Source organism: Podarcis vaucheri, assembly GCF_965113315.1.
Source record: "Podarcis vaucheri genome assembly, chromosome: 12".
Taxonomy (NCBI): Eukaryota; Metazoa; Chordata; class Lepidosauria; order Squamata; family Lacertidae; genus Podarcis; species Podarcis vaucheri.
The window spans coordinates 64,540,578-64,562,361 of NC_138750.1; the positions used below are offsets into that span (position 1 = coordinate 64,540,578).

Below are 21,784 nucleotides of genomic sequence, written 5' to 3' on the forward strand. Positions count from 1 at the left end.
TTCCTTCTCTTGCTTTATTTGCCTCCCTCGTTCAGCAAGGAATGGGGCAGAGGGCTCCCTTCCGCCGCCCCCCAGCCTCCCCACAACGCATCGTCCTGCCTCCAGCGCGGCCCTATGGACCTGCCCCACTCACTTCCTCCCGGGGGGGGGATGCCCCGCCCCACTTTCCTGGGGGCACCTCTTCCTTGGCCTTCGGCTGGGCATGGTTGGGGAGGCAGTGCCCCCCAGCTGAGGGCAAAGCCCCTGCCCCACTGCCCTTGCCGGACGCCCCGCCCTAAGAAAACCGCATTGAGATTGGATGGGGCTAGAGGGTGATTGTCTTTGGGGGCGAGGGTGGGGCACCCCCCCGCCCCCTCTAAGGCTGGCGCAAGGAAGCAAAGGGGTGGGGGGTGTCTCAGGGGTGTGAGTGTGCTGAGCGCCCCAGAGGCGGCTGGGGGATGTGGGGCGACCCCTCTGCTCCGGGGCAAGAAGGCACTGGGGGTGGGGGGTGGCTGGTCAAGGCACTGGGGTGCCATCTCCAGGGCCCTTTCCGGCCGCTGCCCTGCGGGTCTCCGTCCATGCTGCCCGCCTCACACGGGCATGGGCATCTCGTTGTACTCGTCCACCCCTTCCCTCTCGTCCAGGATGGGCTCGGCCTCGGCTGCGTCCAGCTGTGGGGCAAAAGAGAGGGGGGGCTCAGAGGCAGCGGGAGGAGGAGGAAGGGGCGGCTTCTGCTCCCCCGCCACCCCCATCCCCGGGAGCAGAGGTGCCAGCGCAGCCCGCTTCCCCCCTGCCTTGTGAGGGCTCTGCGCCCGGCGGGGCCTCCTCTGCGTTGGCCACTTACACACTTCATCTCCCTCTCGGTGAAGATGCGGCTGAGCAGGCACATTCGCAGGGGGACCGTCAGGATGAGGATGAAGGGGAACGCCAGCGAGGCCACCGTGGACATGACGGCCCACAGCACCGCCAGGCAGGCCAGCTGCAGCAGCGTGAAGAGATGCATCCGCAGCGTCCGCACCTGCAGGGCCACAAGCGCAGCGTCGGAAAGGGGACTCCGGGAGGTCATCCAGCCCAACCCCTGGTTACAGCTCCAGGATCCCTGGCAGGCGGCCGTCCAAGGAAGACCCACAACCGAGGCCAGAATCGCCCTCCGCCTTCCCACCCCACTGGTCCCAGGAGAAGGGGGGCCAGACCTACGCCTTTTGGGGCTCAGACCGTTATGGGGGTCCCATCGCAACGAGCAATGAGGTCCGGATCACCCCATTCCCTATCCAGTGGGGTTTTTCCATGACAGATCCCCACGTTAAAAAAATAAAAATTAGCTGCTACAATAGATTTGGATTAAAATGTCTGCCCTGGATTAGCTGACCTGCCAAAGTCCCTGGGTTAATAAAAACACCCCGTGCCATATAGTTTTCCGGGCCCCACCTTGGGCAAAAGATCCCTGCCTTGCACGGGGTTGGGCTGGATGACCCTTGGGGTTCCCTTCCTACAATCCTGTGATTCTTTTCTGAGCCACACATTCGCATCCCGAGAGCTTCCTGGCCGTGACACTTTTCTGGAGGCGATGCTGGAAGAATCTGAGCACTCTTCAGCAGAACGGCCAACTTACCGCCTTTACACCTGTGCCGCTGATTCTCAAACTTCGGGATTGTTGAAATAGATGCCGCCAGAAATTAATCCGTTTCAGTCATGCATCTCAAACTGAGTCTACTGGACCCATTTTTTGAAAAAAGCAATGTGGACAGAAGTCGCTTCTGGGGCTCCTCCTGTGGAGCCAGGGGCAGAAGGACCCTCTGGACTCTGGGGAAATGGGGCTCTGTGGGGTGCAAAGAGCCTCTCCCCTCACCCCCCATGGGAGACCCACCTGCCCCCCACCCCAAATCCCAGGCCAGGTCCCTCCCCTCTGACCTTCTTGACATAGGTGACGTCTGGGTGGTGCTTGGGGGGCATAAGCAGGAGGTGGAGTCGCTCGTAGAACTGGATCCCGTTCAGAGAGGTGACGCCCATGTAGAGGAAGATCCCAAAGAGGACGGCTAGGGGGATCTTGCGCAGAAGGTCGCCAATCACGATGGACAGGCCTGGAGAGGGAGGGGGAACAGGGCGGTTCAGCCGGAGTCCTGCCAGACCCCAACATCCCCCCCCCAGGAGTGGGTCTGCCTCCCCCAATGCCCCCACTTTGGGGCATCTCCATCAAGCAAAGTGCCAAGATGGAGAATGCATGGAGAAGTACAGTGACGCGTTTATACAAAATATAGGCATTTAAAAATAAACACGGACGTATTTGGATAACGAAACCAATACCTAGACAGGTACAGGTATATGGAATCGTAAGGGTTAACTCTTAGGACTCAGCGAAATGGCCATTTGATTACACTATAAAAATGAATCACCAGAGGGCGCAAGAGAGCAGGACATTTTAAAACTTTTCCATAGAGATTTTCCCCTTTCATTATTCTGACTTATTTATAGCATTTTTCCCCTGTGTCTAGATCAGTGGTTCCCAATTAGCTCATTACTGAGGACTCCCTATTTTTCAAAAGCCAAGCCACGGAACCCCTCCTTTGGAAAATTTAGATAACTCTACGGGAGTTACCTCCACAAAGCAATTTTCGGAACAAAATGCGGGGTAGCCCCTAATACGCAAAGGATTTTAGGTATACTAAGAAACAGACTCAGACTGAGCGATATCTGGTTTTCAGCATAGTGACGTATCAGCAGCTAAACATTGTGATATTCCAATATATGTCTGAAATTGGAGATCAGGCGTGGGGCTGAGGGAGGGAGCAGTCCTAGAGATTAGGCGGGTGGGGGGGGCACACAGATCTGGCATGGGGCTGAGGGCTGGGCAATGTCAGGTTTCCAACATTGTGGTATATCACCAGCTGAACATCGCCGTTTGGTGAGATGCAGCAGTGTTGAAATGAGCTGCATTGGCTGCAGTCGGGGGCCAATGCAGCTGCCTAATTCTGCTCAGCTGCAATGCAGGAGTTATTATTATTATTATTATTATTATTAATGCCCCATCCATCTAGCTGGGTTTCCCCAGCCACTCTGGGCAGCTCCCAACCGAATATTAAAAACACAATACAGCATCAAACATTAAAAACTGCCTTCAAATATCTTCTAAAAGTCAGATAGTTGTTTATTTCTTTGACATCTGACGGGAGGGAGCCACCACCTAGAAGGCCCTTGGAGCTGGACCTCAGGGTCAGGGCTGAATGATGGGGGTGGAGACTCTCCCTCAGGGTCCTCCATGCCACTTTGAGGAGGGGGGCACTCCTGGTCCCCCCCAAAAGCAAGGAAGTCTTCCTTATTATTACATTTGCCTTTATCTCTCCTGGTTCTCCTCTTCCTCATCCGCAACCACACTGCCAGGCAGGCTCCCATGAGCGGCCCCTGGTGTGTTTGTGTGGGGTGGGCCCCCTTCCCCGGCCGGTGACTCACCCACAAGCAGCGCCACCACCAGCCCGGTGACGCGCTGCTCCTTGACCTCCTGGATCTTGGGCTTGTCCCCGGGCGCCACGGCCTTGCTCATGACGGTCAGGGCGTTGGCGTGGGTGACGGAGCGCACTGTGGCGGCCGCCAGCCAGGGCAGCCCAAAGAGGGCGCAGAAGCCCCCCATGGCCACAATCAGGAGCAGGTCCAGGTGGAAGCCGGAGCCCTTCTGCAGCTTCCGCTCCTTCTTGCTGATGATCAGCCTGGGGGGCGAGGGGGAAGCGGGCAAAGCGGTTAGGAAGTGATATATAATGAATTGGAAAAACAGAAGTTTAGAATAACTCAGAGCCTTCCTTTGAGGAATTCTAGGAGCCAGAATCCCAAGGGAGTAGAAAATACTATTTATGTACGCAACCGCGGCTACGTGGATGTTACTGGCCCAGAGATGGAAAGAAGATAAAACAGAGAAGAATGGCAGATCAGGTGGATGGATCATGCCGAAATGAGGAAGATCAACATTTTAATAACCTGATGAAGAGAGCACAGCAAAGGTTATATTTTCTGAGAATCCTCCGGAAAAACAATCTCTCGACCTGTTGATGGCATTTTACCATTGTACTGTGGAGAGTGTATTAACTTATGGTCTGTGTGTGTGGTTTGGGAGCTGAACGGTCAGGGAAAAAACAATGGTGTCCAGGGTTGTCAAGACTGCGGAGAGAATAACTGGGTGCACTTTTCCCACTTTGGATCAAATCTACGCTTCCAGGTGCCATAAGAAAGCTGCAGAGATAGTGCAGGATAGTGCGCACCCCGGAAATGATCTCTTTCAGCTTCTGGAAGAAGGGCCAGGGTTATAAAGACTAGGACTAGCTGCCCGAGAAACAGTTTCTACCCAAATGTGATTTTGGTTTTAAATGCAGTGTAAGGTAGTCTCTGTGGGAGTATACTGTATTTAATTATGGGGTACCAGAGTTTTTAGGGGCTGACCAGGCTGGGATAGCTGGGATAGCAGGCTTGTGGGTTTTGAATGTCTGATGTAGATTTTTTCAATTTCGTTGTTCTCTATGGGACAATGACAATAAAGATTATCATATCGTAAAAATAAGGAATGGGGAAAATTTATATTTTACCTTAAAAAGTATTGTAAACAGTTGAAATCGTTAGTAGGGTTGGGAGAACACTTATAGTTTAATAATGAACTTTGGACATAATGGAGATGTGAAATATTTGGACTGTTATAAAAGATGCAGGAGGAAGTGATTAATAAAAGGACCCACAAAGGGGAAAAGTCCAGGAGATTCCTGGGAATATTGCTTTTATGTTGTATGTTGGTGTTTGTAAAATTTACAAGTGAAAACCAAATAAATACATTTATTAAATGAAATAAAAATAATATTAAGAAAGGAACCGGCGCCCCCTGAAACCCCTTGGCCTGCCCTCCCCTCCCGGCTCCTAGAGAGGACCCCCCCCTGGCCAAAGGGTCCCCCTTGGGACAGACCCGGGCGCCCTGGGCGTGACTCACGTGGTGATTTGCGTCTCCATGAAGATGAGGATGAAGACCAGGACGGCCGGCAGGGCACTGGCCACCATCATCCAGACGGGGAAGGGCTGGCTCTCGCCCAGGGGGTTGATCACCCAGCCCCGCTTCTGGGGGTCCGTGACCGAGAAGCCGTGGGGCACCGAGAGTTTCTGCAGGGGGGGAGGAGGGGGAGAGAGGAGGTGGGCAGCGGGTGAGCGAGAGGGAGAGGAGAATGGTAGAAGGGGTTCCGGGGAGGGAAATGGCAGAGGGATCCCCAAAGGCCATCTAGTCCAACCCCCTCCAAGGCAGGAATGTCCACTCAAGGAGCTAGCCAGGCACCCTCTCCTTAAAATCCTCCAAGGAAGGAGGTTGCTAAGATCCAACAATCTAGGCTTCCATGTGTCAACCCTACAATAATCCACTAGGATGTAATAATGCACAATAAAAGGAACTCTCAAGATACCAGCAAATAATTAAATTGTTGTTGTTGTTGGTATCATTATTATTATTGGTATTGTTAACTGTTTCTGCCAAGTGCCAGCCCAGCACTGTAACCACTGCGCAGCGCTGCCTGCCTCCTCCGTTCCAGGATCCTTTGGGGCACTGAGCCCACCTGCCTGCTCACCTGTGTGTAGGTGTCCCGGATGCTGTAGTCCACCAGCACCATGATGAGGATAGCAATCGGCACCCCGAAATCCCCAATCACACGCCGGACCTGCCCAGAGAGAAAGAGGAGGGAGAGACTTGCTCAGCTCTGGCCTTCAAGAGCCGTTTCTGGTGGCAGGAGCATGTGGCTCTAAGGCAAGGGGCCTCTGAGGGTGCACAGAGTGCCCTCCAAGACCCTCCTGCCCCCTCCTCTGCCCCCTCTTGCCACCCCTCCATGTAATTTTTAATTTGAGCCCCATCTTTCTCTATTGCTGCACACAAAGTGGTTGACAAGCTGAAGAAACCCCAAAACGTGCAGCGTAATAATACGATCCAACGCAAAAATATATAATCACAATTTAAAAAGGCTTTAATATAAACATATCATAGAATGGCAGAGTTGGGAGAGACCCCTGAGGGTCATCCATCTCACCCCCTGCAATGCAAGAATCGGTGATGGGGGGGCCATCCAATCTCTGCTTAAAAACCTCCGAGGAAGGAACTTTATAAAATAAAGCAACATTCGACAATCTACTGGGTGCATAAGATGAACTTTCCAAATTCCTGCAAATAAGGGAATCCTCTCTCTGGGCAATTGCGGCCATTCTCTTGCTCCGGCCGCCCAATTCTTCCCTGACCCCCCCCCCCAGGCCACGCACCCGTCCCGGGAAGAAGCGGCTGTTCTTGAACTTGCGCAGGAAGAAGGCGATGAAGAAGGTGCCGGCCATGAGGACCAGCGAGAGGAGGGCCGTGTTCGGCTGGCCGGTCACTTTGGCCGCAGAGCGGACGGACGTCCCGTTGCCCAAGACCAGGGTGGTGTTGCCGTCCAGGCTGATGTCGCCGGTGCCGTTGGCCTTGGAGCAGCTGTTGAGCGGGTGCTCCTGGAAGATCTGCCCAGAGACAAAACCTTTCCCGTTTGTTTCTTGCAAGGAATCCTTATCCTTCCTTGGTTGGTTTTTATATTGTTTCACAGAATGCTTTTAAACTGGTTTTCCACTGAGAGTGTATTTTGGCAGTGGCGGCATCTGTCTATCTCGAGAGACAATGGAGTGTGCCCTCTGGGGATGAATTCAAACTGCTGCCAAAATGAACTCTCCGGGGCACAAGATACAGGAGATAATATTCAAATGGAAGACTGCGGAAAATTATGGAAAGTGAATTTAAAATTCGCTGATTGCATACTGTTAAAAGAGAAGTATATGAAAAGTATATGGAAATGATGTATAGATTACATCATTACATTACAGCTGCAAAAATGGCACAAATGTATAGAACAGGCTCCAACAAGTGTTGGAAATGTAAAGAAAAAGAAGGCACATTTTTTCATATGTGGTGGGATTGTAAAATAATCAAAATCTATTGGGAAATTATTTATAATGAAATAAAAAAAAATGTTTAAGATAGCTTTTTCATAAAAAGACCAGAAGCGTTTTTAGTAGGCATTTCAGGTCAAGAGTTGCCAAAAGAGAAGAAAAAACTAGGATTCTGTTAGCCCAAAGATGGAAAAATGAAGAAATACCAACAAAAGAATGGCAAGAAAAATTGATGGAATACACTGAAATGGCAAAATTAACTGGAAGACTACGAGAAAAGAGACTTTAAGAAAGACTGGGAACCATTTATGTTATCCCTACAGAAACAATGTAGAGAGATGGACTCATTAGCAGGTTTTGATTCAACATTTACAATTATCAAAAGAAACGTAGAAAATGCAACAGTGAACTCGAAAAAACAAGAAGAAAACAACAATAAATATATTAGACTCCAAATTAAGAATAACAAAATATTCAGCAGAAATCTGTGGAAGAAGGTTGCAGGGGCTGCCCAGGCCTTGGGGTCCCCCTCATACGCTTCGAGCTTCAGGGCCCCCCAAATGTGGGTCCGCCACTGACCTTGATAAGCTTGAAGAAGGTCTCGTAGATGAAGATGAGGGAGATGAGGAAGGCGAAAATTTCCTGGGTGAAGCGAGAGACATAGCGCACCAGGAAGCTGCCCTCAAATGCCACCATGACCAGCACGATCAGGATGAGCCAGAATCCGATCCAGACGCGACCCACCAGGTAGTCCAGGCCCTGCGAGGTGCAGAACTGGGGCGGGGGGAAGGACAGGCAGTGAGGGGTGTCCTCCTGGGCCCCCCTCCCCACAGTCCTGGGTGGGGGGCACCTGTCCATCTCTCTCTCTCTCTCTCTCTCTCTCTCTCTCTCTCTCTCTCTCTCTCTCTCCCTCTCCCCTCCCTTGGCAGAGAGATGCTCTAGGGAGAACCAGCGCCTGTGGGGTCATTGAAAGATAACGCCATCAGGCTGCAAGGGGGACCCTCATCCAGCCCAGCCCCCCTTCTAGCGGGAGACTGATTCGGTGAGGTTGGGGGGCCACCGGCCACGGATCCTGGAGCTGTGACCCCTTCATTGCAGGGGTGGGTTGGACTACAGGACCTCTAGGGGTCCCTCCTGCTAAGAAAATACCAAAACCCTACTTGAAGGGTTTTCTCTAACCTGGCTGCGCTTTCTTGCTCGAACCAGACCGATGTTGAGCCTGCAGGTCCAGATCGGGACAAAGCCGGGAAACCTTTTCAGCAGGGAACCCTGAACCCGGCGGTTCTACGATTCCCCCCTGTCCTGGGCCTTTGGAGGGGATAAGATGTCCTGCAGGATCGCAGCTCTGATGGGGAGTTTCAAGGGGGAGACGGGACGCTAGGGAATCGGGGGAGACCCCGACCCCCTGAGAAAACTCACCATGAAAAAGGCCTCCTCAAAAACGAGGAGGGGTCCTGAGAAGCCGATGACCAGGAGGGGCTGGGCGCCCAGCAGGCAGAAGAAGATGCCCTGGACAGAGGTGGAGATGATCAGCTCCGAGACCCCAATAAGCCCCTGTGTCTTCTCACCTGGGGGGGGAGAGAGCAAGGCTCAGAGGGGGCTGGCCTACCTCTCAGGGCTGGCGTCCCAGAGCACCCCAAACCCAGCCTCAGCCCTGCCATTCCTGGGAAGGGCAGCTCCCCAAAGGCGCAGGCAGTGCGGGGTCCGGCCAGGCCAGGCCGGGCGGCCCCTGCGCCTCAATGTGGGGCGCTGGCCCCCCACTCACCCAGCAGCCCCCCAAAGGTGATGGCCGGCGACAGGGCAGCAAAGTAGATGAAGATGATGGCCGCCACGCACTGGGCGTCCAGGGCGTCCCGGAAGTCGCTCAGGTATTTGGGGTAACGGCGGCAGACGTCCTGGACCAGACCCCCGAAAGGGCGCCCCGTTCGCCGGAGGGGGTCTGGCTCCTCCTCCTCCACCTTCAGCAGCGCTGTGGGGCAGACAGGGGGCGGCAGTGAGGGCGTGTCCCCCCAAGAAGAGACTGAGACCCCCCAACGCTGCAACGTATTTCCACGACTGTGTTGAACGAGTAGGTGTTCGTGGCAGGGGTTGGACTGGATGGCCTCTGGGGGCCCCTTCCAACCCTGCGGTGCTACGATTCTCTCATTCCCGTATATATCCCCAGGATATAAATATTTTAGATAATAACGGTAGCATTATGGCAAATCAACCAGTTGCATTTTGGCTCAGGAGGAAGCAAGAGCTTTCCAGGCTACTGTGGCTTTGAGGCTGGTTTTGAACACGTTGCAATATATTTTGATTATCGTTTTTATTTATTTTTGTACATTTATTTATTTAGGTTTTTTAAATTAAACATTTAAAGTAATAAGCAGGACTAAGATGCGGAGATATGCTCCAGAGATCCAGACCATGGGGAGCCCCAAGAAATTAATAAATACATTTTGGACTATAATTTGATCTTTATTTTAGTTTTTTATTTGAAGTATTATGATTGGATGTTTAATTGGATGTTTGTTATTGGAAAATCAATAAAATGATTTATTTAAAAGAATTAAAGTAATAAATCAACATACAATATCCACAGAACCTCCTGGACTTCCCTCCACCCCTTTGTGGCTCCTGTCATTAGTCCTGTCCTCCTGCATCTTTTATAATAACCCAACTCTTTAGCATATTCATTATGTCCAAAGCTCACCATTAAACTACAAGTATTATTCCAAACCCATTAATGATTTTAACTGCTTACAATGGGGTGTTTTTTTTATCTTATCTATCTCAACCAAACTTACCGTTTTTAACTATTTTGTTGTTATTACTCCGAATTTTATCCTTTAAATCTTGCCAGCTTCTTAGAAGCCCCGCTTGGGCAGGATATAAATATATTCAGTTATAACAATCACTAGAGTCTAATAATCACTAGATAATAATCTCTCTTCTATGCTGCTGGGGTAGCTCAGTCGGTACAGCATGAGACTCTGAATCTTCGGGCAGTGGGTTCGAGTCCTGCTTTGGCTGCAAGATTCCTGCATCGCCGGGGGTCGGACTGGATGACCCTCGGGGGTCCCTTTACCCGAGAGCCAGCGCCTACCTTTCTCCTCGGGGGACTTGGGCTCCATGGCGGCCCCCAGGAGGAGGCGCCGCTCCTGCTCCTCCCTCCGCCGCAGCATCTCTCGCTGGAAGTGGGCCACGCTCCGCAGCAGCTCCTCGCCCTGCACCTCCGAGGGAGGCAGCACCACGCTGCAGTCCAGGAACTCGTTGATGGCGTGGAGCAGGTCCTGGCGGTCGTCGGCCAGGTAGGCGGCTTCGTGGAATTGCTGGGGGGAGACGGGCAGGTGAGGCCGGGGAGGGTGCCCCGCCGCGCGGGAGAGGAGGAGGAGGAGAGGGTGGCGATGGCCTACCTTGTCGGACATGAGGGTGGAGATGGAGCGCCCGATCTCGTGGTAGTCCATGTTGGCGCTGCTGGGCCCCAGCAGGACAAAGAGGAAGCGCACCGGGACGGGCACCTCCAGGACCGAGTCCATCAGCGCCGCCTCCTGCAGCCGCACAAAGGCCATGGTGGGCTGGTCCAGGAACTCCACGCTGCCTGCAGGGGAAGAGGGGGCGGCGGATGGGGGCCAAGGGCCACAAGAAAGGAGGGCTTCCTGACAGTCAGCGCTCTGGGAAAGTGGCAGCCCTGGCACCGTCTCCCTCGAGATGCTCTCCTGCCCGGCAGGTTTGGGAGCAGAGGTTGGACGGCCACCTGCCAGGGGTGCTTGAGCCGAGATGCCCCCTTGCAGGGGCAGGAACGGGCACTTCAACTCAGTGCTGCAGGAAGGTCTTGTACCTGTCCTGAATCTTCCATCCTCATGCAGAGATGTAAGCCAGGAGCCAAATGGTTTCATAAACCAGGCTGACGGGCGCCAAAACAGAATGCCTAGTTGCCATTTGGGGGCCAAAATAGAGCTCCAAAGTCGGATTTTCCAATCTGACTTGTTGGTTCTGATTGTGCAGATAAAAGAGAATGGATAGGATTCTGCATCTCCAGATGGTGGAGACGTCAGGCACCATCCTGGCAACCGGGCATCTTCACTTGGCCACAAGTGGCAAATAGCCAGGCGCAAAGCACCGCATTTTTCGCTCTACAAGACGCACCAGACCATAAGACGCTAGTTGGCTGTCCTGGCTTATTCTTTAGCCGTGCACTGCCTCTCCCGGGCAAGGGGAGCCTTCATCCCCTGCCCAGGAGAGGCTGTGCATGGCTAAGGCTCCCCCAAGAGCCGCGCTCCCTTCAAAGAACGCACGGAGCGTGTGTGCGGCTCTTGGGGGCTTTTCCCCAGGGAGGGAGAGGAGCTCCATGCGGCTCTTTAAAGGGAGCGCTGAGCAGAGCCTCCCGCCTGCATTCGCTCCATAAGATGCACACAAATTTCCCCTCACTTTTTAGGAGGGGAAAAGTGCGTCTTATAGAATGAAAAATACGGTATGCCTGGTGAATTTTGGACGCTGCCCTCGGGGTCCTTTCTGTGATTCCTAGTTCTCCTGTGCTCTGAGGGGATCCCTTCCAACAATTCTGTGATATTCCCTATCCCTGATTAAGTTTGGCGCTTTTGTTTTTGCTATTTATTTTGCTTTTTTGTTTTTGTTTTTGTTTTTGAGGGTTTTTCAATTAATTTGTTTTTGTGACTGTGTGGAACCCAGTTCAGTTACTGATTGATTATGTGACTTCGGAAATGGATAAAAGCCTCCCCCAGCCAGACAATGACTATCATCAGTGCAGGCAATATTATTTTTTTTTGTATTTTTCCATGTATAAGATGCCCCCTATTTTTGGGGATTCAAACTTAAGAAAATGCACTGTGCACCATCCGTGTATAAGCCGACCCCTTATTTTAAACTTCAAAAATTTAGGGAAAAATATAGTCTTATACACAGAAAAATAAGGTAATTTTAATTTTTATCATCTACAATGCAGTGGGACCTCTGGTTGTGAACGGGATCCATTCCGGAGCCCCTTCGCAACTTGAGCAGAACGCAACCTCTGTTTGCACAGGTCGCGATTCACAGCTTCTGCGCATGCGCGTGACCTCATTTTGAGCACATGCACGAGCGACAAAACCCAGAAGTAACCCGTTCCGTTACTTCTGGGTCGCCAGGGGACACAACCTGAAAACGCTCAGCCTGAAGCAAACGCAACACGAGGTATGACTGTACTGTCTTATTTATTCTATAGCACAGTACATAGATTATTGCTTTCATTTTATGGACTAGTGGTCTCGTTAGGTAGTAAAATTCATGTTATATTGCTGTTTCCAGGGTTTGTTTTTAAAAGTCTGGAAAGGATTAATTCGTTTTGCATGACTTTCTATGGAAAGCCCACCTTGGTTTTGGAACGATTTGGTTTTGGAATGGGCTTCTGGAACGGATTAAGTTTGAGAACCAAGGCACCACTGCAAATAAATACTGGGGGGTCCCTTCCAGGCTACGATTCCATGATTCCCTGCCCCCCTGAGACTCTGCCCCTCCCTTACCCACAAGAACCACGGTGGCCTCTGCGTTGTCGGGGATCTTCTCCAACAGCTTCAGCTCGTGCTTCGACTTGGACCTGGTGATGGGGCCAGGGAGCGTGGGGGACGCCACTTCGCGCTGCAGAGACCCCCGGGTGGGGGGCGGGGAGAGAGAGAAGCAAGGTGGGGAGACTTAGCTGGCTGCCGCGCATCCTTGGTGCACAGGCGCCCCCCCAGCCCCCCCACCCAGTAGGGGGGGTCAGGCCGGATGGCCTTTGGGGGTCCCTTCCCCACTTCCTCTCACCTCCTTCTCGATGTCCACCCGGGTCTCGTGCTCCCCGCCATGGCCCCCGATGAGGGGGTCGGTCACGGTGGGCTCGGCCCCCTCGCCGACGTGGTTGGCGCTGTGGTGGTGGCCCAGCAGGGAGCCCAGGGAGCCGGCCGAGATGTTGCGCGGGAAGGAGAACTCCTTCTCATCCGAGGGGTGGCTGCGAGGAAGACCAGCGCGTCAGGGAAGGGGGCTCCATCTGGGGGGCGCTGGGGGGGGCTTGCAAGGATGCCCCCCCTTGCTGCAGACACCCACCAAGCCAAGGGAATCCTCCCTGGGATTATAGTATGACCCTTATTTCCTCCACGGAGGCCAGGGTGCAATACTCCCCCCCCCCCGTTTTTATCTTTGCAACAACAACAACATCAGAAGCCTGTTTAGGGAAACTTTTAATGTTTAATAGGTTATTGTATTTTAGTGTTCTGTTGGAAGCAGCCCAGAATGGCAGGGTGTAAATAAATTATTATTATTATTATTATTATTATTATTATTATTATTTTATATAAAATTCATTTACACCCCACCCATCTGGCTGGGTTGCCCAAGTCACTCTGGGTGGCTTCCAAGAAATAAAAACACAATAAAACACCAAACATTAATAGTAACCATCTGACCCAATATAAAAGCCACAATAACTTTAAAATAAAGCTTATATCAAACAAAGCAACATGCCAGAATCCATTAGAATAGTAAACAGAATAGTAAACAGTAAAATTAAACATCAGTAAATAGTAATAATAATTATTAAACAACAACCCTGCGAGGTGAGTCAGGCTGAGGGAGACTGGCTTCTGAGGTCACCCGCTGAGCTTCGTGGCCGTGTGTCGGGATTTGAACCCAGGTCCCTGGCCTGACACTCAAACCTTGGGTCCCTGGGTGCTGTTGGACTACAACTCCCATCCTTCCCAACCGACGGTTCTGCTAGAGAGGGACGATGGGAGTGCAGCACCCAGGGACCCAAGGCGGAGAGAGAGGCTGCTCTACCCACTCTGCCACGCTGTCTATATGATGCCAGAGCTGGCGGGAGGAGGAGCCAGAAACCGCCCCCCACCCCCCGCTTGCCTCACCTGTGCTTGAGGAGCAGCGCCCGCAGCACGTTGGCGCGGTCCTCCGCTCGGATCTGGTCCGAAATGATCATCTGCTCCACGACTTGGTGTGCCACCCCTGGCAGGGTCCTCTGGTCCAGGTCGAGGAGGACGGCCCCTGGGGAGAGAGAGCAAGGGGGCACTAGCCAGGGGACAAGGGTCTGCCCCATAGACCCCCCCCGAAAAGTGCTTCACTGAGCCCCATTTCCACCCAGCCCCTCCTGCTGCAGTGAGTTCCACAGCTCCCCAGGGGGCCTGGGGGATTCCGCATTGGACTTGCTGCCCCCACCCCAAAAGAACCAGACCTGGCATCCCCCGTTAGCTTAGCTAGTTGAAGGGGGGGCAGAAAATGCCAGGTTCGCAGGTTCGATGCCCATATGGGCCACCTGCATAGTCCCCTTGCCCTCTCATCGGAGGGCACTGGATTCTGGAGCTGCGATTCCGGCATCGCAGGGGGTCAGACTAGATGGCCCTCGGGGTACCCTTCCAACTTGACGTTTCTACAAGTTACAAGGCAGGAGATTCTGGCTCAGCTCTGATGCCCGTGGAGGATCTCTCCTTCCTGGCAGGCCTTTAAGCGGAGCTGGGATGGGATCCCTCAGGGATTCCTGCCTTGCCGGGGGTTGGTCTGGATGACCTTTGGGGTTCCCTCCCAACTCTAGAATTCTAGGATGGGTTTATTTGGAAGCCGTATTTTTGGCATTGAATCAAATTGTTGCACTGTATATTTTGGGTTTGCGTGTAACAATCCGGAAAGACAGGCTCCAAATTAAAAGTTGGAACAGGGGAATGGGAAGAGGAGCTGGAGGCAAAAGATGCCTGCCTTGCAGGGGTTGGTCTGGATGACCCTCAGGGGTCCCTTCTGACTCTACGATTGGATGCCCACCAGTCAGGGATTCTGGAGCTGCAATTCTCACATCACAGGGGGTCAGACTAGATGACCCTAGGGTACCCCTTCCAACTTGACATTTCTACAAGGAAGGAGATTCCGGCTCGACTCTGGTGACAGTGGAGCAGCCTCTCCTTCCTGGCTGGCCCTCTGCCAGGGAGGCTGCAGCTGAGATTCCTGCCTTACAGGGGGCTGGTCTGGATGACCTTGGGGGGTCCCTTCTGACTCTATGAATGAGCCTGCCCTCTCCCGGTGCCCCTCTGCCCTGCCCACCGTGAGCCAGGGTCCTGCGCAGCTCCAGGAGGCTCCGGAAGGAGAGCGAGGCCACGTGGGGCTTCCCCCAGCGATCCGTCTCCTCTTCCACGTCCTCCTCAAACTTGATCCATCGCGCCGTCTCCTTCCACTGCATCTCCTGGTTCTTGTCCACAATCAGCTCGTTCAGCTCCACAAAGACCTGGCCGGGCGGAGAGGGTCAGAGGGTGGGAAGAGCGGCTTGCCAAATCATTGGAGTATTACAGTATGTTCCAAACATAGAGATTGGAAGGATCTCAAAAGAGAAGATAGACAAGGACTGGAAGCTGTTTAAAGGATATTTGCAGAATCACATTGAAAAACCAGAACTCCTATTGGAATAAACAAGTTCCGTTATAAATACCGAAACGCCAAATAATATGGATAACAGAAAAAGAAGCAGAAAGTTGGTTTAATAGTGTGTGAAAGTAAGTAATAGAAATGGAAAGAAATTGCAATTGAGTAGTAGTCTAGCACAGGGATGGTGGTGGGAAAAGGAAGCATGTGCGGGATTGAGTGTGGGTTTGTAAGAATATTTTTAAGGATTGTATGAAATGTATGTTTGTTTGTATATCTGTAATATGTATGTATAAATGTATTAATGTTGAATTCTCTCAATAATCTATCTATCTATCTATCAGCTATCTATCATCTATCTATCTATCTATCTATCATCTATCTATCTATCTATCTATCATCTATCTATCATCTATCTATCTATCTATCTATCTATCTATCATCTATCTATCTATCTATCTATCTATCTATCTATCTATCTATCATCTATCTATCTATCTATCATCTATCTATCTATCTATCTATCTATCTATCTATCTATCTATCATCTATCTATCTATCTATCTATCTATCTATCATCTATATATTTAAAAGGAAGAGCGCTGGTTGGATCAGGGCCAGGGAGACCCACAGATTCCAGGCTCCTGTCCTCGCAAGGGCTGATCGGACGCAGGATTCAAACACGAGAGCAGCCCTCTCCCCCTCCTGTGCTTTCCAGAAATGGGGTTCAGAAATACTTGCAGCCTCTGATTCTGACTAACAGCCCAGATCAGAACTTGGGGGGGGGGGCAGGAGAATTTGGGGTGATGGCCAAGGAACTTCTTCTTCCTGCAAGGGGGTGTCGCTGAGCCCCCCAGGCTCAGAAACACCACAGGTCCCCCCCACCCCAAGGGAATTTCCACGATCCAGGTCTGGATTTGTGGGGAGCCAGTGGCAGGTGGAGGAAGAAGACCCCCCAACCTAGGGGTCTCTGATAGCCCTACAACATTGGGGGCCAGCGTCCAGTTCGCCCCAGTGGTCCCTCAGCTCGCCGGCTGCGCCCCCTCCTCCCCACAGCTTCTTGCCAGGGGGTGGCAAGGAAGGCCCCCACCAGCGGGTGCAAAACCTGCTAAAAATATTTCCATAAATATTTTTGATGGAAGTCAAAAAAATTGATTAAGATGTAAAAATATGTTTAATTACTGTTGAAATGGTATGTTCAAAAACTAATCAAAATTTATATATATAAAAAACATTTCCACAAATATGTCTATAAAAATATCAATTATTGCCTCATAAGAAAAGGTCTTAAATAGAGGGTTTTTACATGATATGTGGGTTTTCCCTGTGGCACATTCCCTAGGGGGCGCAATCTGGCCGGTCCTGCCAGGGGCGCGAGATCACCCAGCTACGGCTCTGCCTCTTGCCCCCCAGCAGGCCACAAATCGCCCCCCCCGGCTCACCTCGTGGGGCTGCCGGTCCTGCTTCCTCTGCCGGGCGCTGGGCTCCTTGCGGTCCTTGCCAATGTGGACCACCTGGCCTTTGGCGCTCTTCCGGACCAGGTGGCGCCGCACCCCAGGAACGTCCTCGAACCTGTGGCCTGCGGGGTGGAAGGACAGAAGGCCCTGAGTGGGGGGGGGTGCAGAGAAGGGCCCTGATCCGTCCTCCTCACGGCTCCCCTACATCCATTCCAGCCTCTTCAGGTGCCACCAGAGAAAGGCGAAGCCCCTCAGCCCCAGGCGCTGGCACGCCATTGGTCAGAAAGAGCCTGGGGTCCCCCCCTCCAAAGATAGGGGAGGAAGACCCCCAGGCTTTCTAGTATTGCTGCCTACTTGCGAGTAAACCAGAATGAGGACAGCCACTAGGATGAGCCCAGCTTTGGGGCTCAGAATATTCTGTGTTCCGCTTGGACCTCTGCCCACTTTCGCTCTCCTGTGCAAAAAAGTTTCCCGATTGGACCGCCAGAGACCCCTGGCAAGACCGCAGGGCTGTTGTGTCGCCGCTGGGTCATTTGTCAGTTTGAAAAAATCCACTCCTGCCTTTCGGGGGGGGTTGGACTAGATGCCCCTTGGGGGTCCCTTCCCTTCCAGGATTCGAAGGGGCAGAATTAAAGGAAGGAACATCCAGCGAGCGGAAAAGCCCCCCTCCATGCCGCCACGGATGGCGAGAGGACAGCCCCGGCTTCTTCAACCTCAGCCCTCCAGATGTTTTTGGCCTACAACTCCCATGATCCCTAGCGAACAGGACCAGCGGTCAGGGATGATGGGAATTGTAGTACCAAAACATCTGGAGGGCTGAAGGTTGAGGGAGCCTGGGATAGACTATATAGTTTTGTAGCCGTAATTCTGTTTAATGGTTACTTTGTTATTGCTGTTACCCTCTGTTTTTAAAAATGTTTCTTAATGTATTCTCTTCCTCTCTTTCTGTTTTCTACTCTTTCCTTTTTCTTCTCCCTTGTTTACTTTTATTTACTATAATCACAAGGAGCTTTTTGCCTTGGGAGAGAGAGATATTCCCAGCAAAGGCAAGCCGCCCAGAATAAAAATTATTATTATTATTATTACAGATAGGTAGCCGTGTTGGTCTGCCATAGTCAAAATAAAAAAATTCCTTCCAGTAGCACCTTAAAGACCAACTAAGTTAGTTCTTGGTATGCGCTTTCGTGTGCATGCACACTTCTTCAGATACACTGAAACAGAAGTTGCCAGATCCTTCTATATAGTGAGAAGGTGGGGAGGGGTATTACTCAGAAGGGTGGTGGGAATGGGAGATTGGCAGGTAGCTGAGATGAGCCTGTTGACGACTCTTAACGACTGCAATAGCAATACCTCATACCAAGAACTAACTTAGTTGGTCTTTAAGGTGCTACTGGAAGGAATTATTATTATTATTATTATTATTATTATTATTATTATTATTATTATTATTATTATTAGTGCTTCCTGCGTCCCAGGAAGGCCACTCTATGTAGCCCACAAAAGACTGGGATGCAACAAACGTGTCTGGCTCAGAAGTGCCTCCAACAGACTACAGTATTTTTCTCCCTAAGACGCACCTGACCATAAGATGCACCTAGTTTTTAGAGGAGGAAAACAAGAAAAAAATATTCTGAACCAAACAGTGGATGTATGATTTTTGTGGTTCATGCTGTGGCCACAGACATGTGATCTGATGGTGAATTTGGGGTGACCCAATGCAAAAATCCTGAGGATCCATGGGCTTTTACCTCCCCCCTCCCAGGCAGCCTCCTTTATCTCTAGAGTCCCTTATCTCCCTCCCGATCGCTTGCTGACCAGCTGCTCAGCTGCTTCCTTTCAACACCCCCTTCCCTCTTCTTTGCCTTACTGTCTTTTCCTTAGCAGGTTTTTGCTCCTCCTTTTCTTCTAATTTCTCTCCTAGTGTATCTGAAGAAGTGTGCATGCACACGAAAGCTTATACCAAGAACTAACTTAGTTGGTCTTTAAGGTGCTACTGGAAGGAATTTTTTTATTTCTCCTAATTGATTTAGTCTTCCTGTTTCCGATCAGTGGCTTTGTTTCAACACCCCCTTCCTTCTTTCAAAAAAAAGAAAAAAGAGCATAATATGCTTTTTGCCCCTGGGCAATTCTGCTCCAGGGACCACGCATTTGCTCCATAAGACATTTCCCCTTACTTTTTAGGAGGAAAAAAGTGCGTCTTATGGAGCAACAAATACGGCAACTCACAAAGCCCTTTATCCTCTGCTGCACGACCCCCCCGCCAGGTAAGCCAATGCCAGAATACAAATACTTTACATACTGCCCTTTATCAAAAGATCCCATTAAGAACACATTTGATGGAACATCAATAATAAAAAATAAGCATAAAAAATAATCTTAATAGCAGCTTTAACAGGCCAAAGATGGTTTCATGGCTTTGCCTGAGAAAGAGTCTGGTGCCAGGCAGCCAGAGGGCATCCCAGCTGGCGGATTTGCACCCAGGACTCCTCCTCCCCTGCGCTCCCCCCGCCCTGCCCCCCGCCACTCACTCTTCATGAAGTCCAGGTCGGCGGAGGCCAGGGTCTGGGCCTCGGACTCATCTGTGGGCACCTTGGGGTAGCGGGTCTGTTCGATGCCCGTCATGCTGCCGATGCGCCGGCGCTCGTTGAGGTTGTAGCTGCGGTGCCCGGGCTGGGACTTGGAGAGCGCCCTCCCGGGGGAGCCCGCCTCGGCCATGCTGGGCGCCTCCGTGCCCGCGGGTTCCTCGGCATCTGAGCTGTGAGAGAGGCAGACTCACAGGCGGGCACCGCGCCCGCCTCAGGCGCCAAGGAGGCAGCTCTGGGGCGCTGGCATAAAGTGAGGGGAACCTCCTTTCCCTCAACAACTGGACACCGGTTTCCCCATGAAATCGCCTTGCCCCAGACCTGCCCGCTTGGCTGCTTCGATTGGCACAACTGGCACGCTTATGGGTGCCGCGCAACGGCCAATCTTGCAGGGTGGCAGCACCTATAACCCTTGGAACTCCCTGCCTAGGGATCTCAAGGTGCCTTCCCCGCTCTCTTTTCAGCGCCTGCTAAGAACATTCTTGCTCAGACAGGCCTGGCCAGACACTCAAAAACCGGCAGCGAGTTTTAATTCTGTTTCTAGTCGGTTTCAACTTTTAGGAAGCCTCCTGGTTGCTCATTCTTGGCTCTGAGGGTTTCTTAACGTGTGACTCCAAAGACTGACCACACTTGCAACTGATGAACGGACTTCCTTGGTTTGGGCAAATATATTGATACCTGAAACGAATTTATACGGAATCGAGGGGGTTATTAGTGACCATATATAGATTAGGATGATTATATCACTTCTCTATAGAATAATCTATAGAAAGGAAAGGGACTTAATTATTACACTGTGCGTTCTGCACATTTTCTGTCTTCTCCTCCGTCTTTCTTTTTCCACACTCTTTTCTTTTCTCTCTCTCTTGATTTTTCTTTTATACATGAAAACCTTTCAATAAAGTATCGATTCAACAAAAAAGACGTTCAAGCAGCACATGATTTCATGCAACAAATAGCCTGATTTCAGATGCTGTGGGGAGAGACCCCCCCCACTTCACGCAGGGAGAATCAACCAGCCCCTGAGCCAGAGCCGACCTTCTTTCAGGGACCCCCCAGGAGGGAGGAGGTGCCCCAAACCCTCTCCCACCCCCTGCACTCCCCCCCAGCTGAAATCTGCTGCTCAGGGCAGACCCCCCCTTCCTCTGGACCCCTGCAAAACCCCTTCAGGCCCCCGCCAGCCCCCGGCCCTCACTCACCTGCCTGCTTTGGCCCCCTTGGGAGCTGGGGAGCCCCCAGAGTCCGTTGAGGAGCTATGGGGCATTGTGGGGCTGGCTGCCCCCTCTGCCGGCCGGTCTACTCCATCGTCCTCTTGCAAGAAGAACTGAGGGGAGAGAAGCAGGGGGTCAGGGGCTGGGGGGCTCCCCTCCCCTCCTCAGCCTTCTGCGGCCAAAAAGGAGCAAGAGATGCTGGGGGTGGGGTGGTCTCCCTCGAGAAAAGGTTGGCTCGCCTTGGAGGCTTGGATGGGGTCCCTCAGGGGATGTTGTCTTTGTATTTTAATCTTGTTTTTTTAAGTTGTATTTCAATCAATTGTTTTATATTTGGTGTTAGCCGCCATGAGCCCAGTCTTGGCTGGGGAAGAAGAAGAAGAAGAGGAGTTTGGATTTGATATCCTGCCTTTCACTCCCTTTAAGGAGTCTCAAAGCAGCTAACATTCTCCTTTCCCTTCCTCCCCCACAACAAACACTCTGTGAGGTGAGTGGGGCTGAGAGACTTCACAGAAGTGTGACTGGCCCAAGGTCACCCAGCAGCTGCAGGTGGAGGAGCGGAGACGCGAACCCGGTTCCCCAGATTACAAGATTACTCCTCTTAACCGCTACACCGCACTGGCTCTGGAGGGCGGGGTATATATATAAAATATTATTATTATTATTATTATTATTATTATTATTATTATTATTACTACTACTACAGTATTATTATTGAAGGGGTTGGGCTAGATGACCCTTGGGTCCCTTCCAACACGACAGTTCTACGAACTTACAAACCCCTTTGCCGCTTCCACCACCATCCTGAGCCCTGGGGGGGGGGAATGGCCTTGGTCATAGCTCAGAGGATCAATCCCCAGCCTGTCCTGGGATTGCAGAATTGCTGAGTTGGGAGGGAACCCCAAAGGTCATCCAGACCAACCCCGGCAATGCAGGGATCTCAGCTGAAGCCTCCCTGGCAAAGGGCCGCCCCAGCTCTCCCAGGAAGTCTCCCAGCAAGGAGAGATCCTCCACTGGCATCAGAGCTGAGCCGGAATCTCCTTCCTTGTAGAAATGTCGAGTTGGAAGGGGTACCTGAGGGCCATCTAGTCTGACCCCCTGCAATGCCAGAATTGCAGCTCCAGAATCCCTGACTGGTGGGCATCCAATCGTAGAGTCATCCAGCCCAACCCCTGCAATTCTGGGATCGCAGACTGGTGGAAACAGCCTCCCTGCCTGAGCTGCTGCCGGTCCGTGCCGTCCCTCTGAGCATGTCCTCCTGCCCCCCCGACCT

At 51.8% G+C, this 21,784-nt stretch overlaps 1 protein-coding gene and 1 long non-coding RNA gene across 9 annotated transcripts in view; one reads left to right on the top strand and one right to left on the bottom strand.

Annotated features, from left to right (window-relative positions):
- Positions 1 to 21,784, bottom strand: part of SLC4A2 (solute carrier family 4 member 2) — a 59,889-nt gene continuing 38,105 nt past the window's right edge. For 7 of the 8 annotated variants that reach the window (XM_082192173.1, XM_082192172.1, XM_082192176.1 and 4 more), the window contains 19 exons: positions 20,503 to 20,627; positions 19,250 to 19,476; positions 16,707 to 16,843; positions 14,950 to 15,130; positions 13,770 to 13,905; positions 12,679 to 12,862; positions 12,399 to 12,513; positions 10,293 to 10,477; positions 9,983 to 10,208; positions 8,660 to 8,863; positions 8,314 to 8,462; positions 7,474 to 7,668; positions 6,241 to 6,471; positions 5,562 to 5,651; positions 4,940 to 5,106; positions 3,427 to 3,680; positions 1,891 to 2,060; positions 824 to 997; positions 1 to 650 (listed from right to left, as the gene is read on the bottom strand). In XM_082192173.1, coding sequence (XP_082048299.1) covers positions 570 to 650; positions 824 to 997; positions 1,891 to 2,060; positions 3,427 to 3,680; positions 4,940 to 5,106; positions 5,562 to 5,651; positions 6,241 to 6,471; positions 7,474 to 7,668; positions 8,314 to 8,462; positions 8,660 to 8,863; positions 9,983 to 10,208; positions 10,293 to 10,477; positions 12,399 to 12,513; positions 12,679 to 12,862; positions 13,770 to 13,905; positions 14,950 to 15,130; positions 16,707 to 16,843; positions 19,250 to 19,476; positions 20,503 to 20,627 — 3,231 coding nt within the window. In that variant the 3' untranslated portion in view covers positions 1 to 569. Of the gene's footprint in view, positions 651 to 823; positions 998 to 1,890; positions 2,061 to 3,426; positions 3,681 to 4,939; positions 5,107 to 5,561; positions 5,652 to 6,240; positions 6,472 to 7,473; positions 7,669 to 8,313; positions 8,463 to 8,659; positions 8,864 to 9,982; positions 10,209 to 10,292; positions 10,478 to 12,398; positions 12,514 to 12,678; positions 12,863 to 13,769; positions 13,906 to 14,949; positions 15,131 to 16,706; positions 16,844 to 19,249; positions 19,477 to 20,502; positions 20,628 to 21,784 lie in introns of those variants that run through there. The other variant, XM_082192179.1, reaches the window with a different exon arrangement.
- Positions 1,004 to 1,314, top strand: LOC309515135. The gene is made up of 2 exons (XR_014212309.1): positions 1,004 to 1,195; positions 1,228 to 1,314. It is a non-coding gene; the product is annotated as an uncharacterized lncRNA (long non-coding RNA).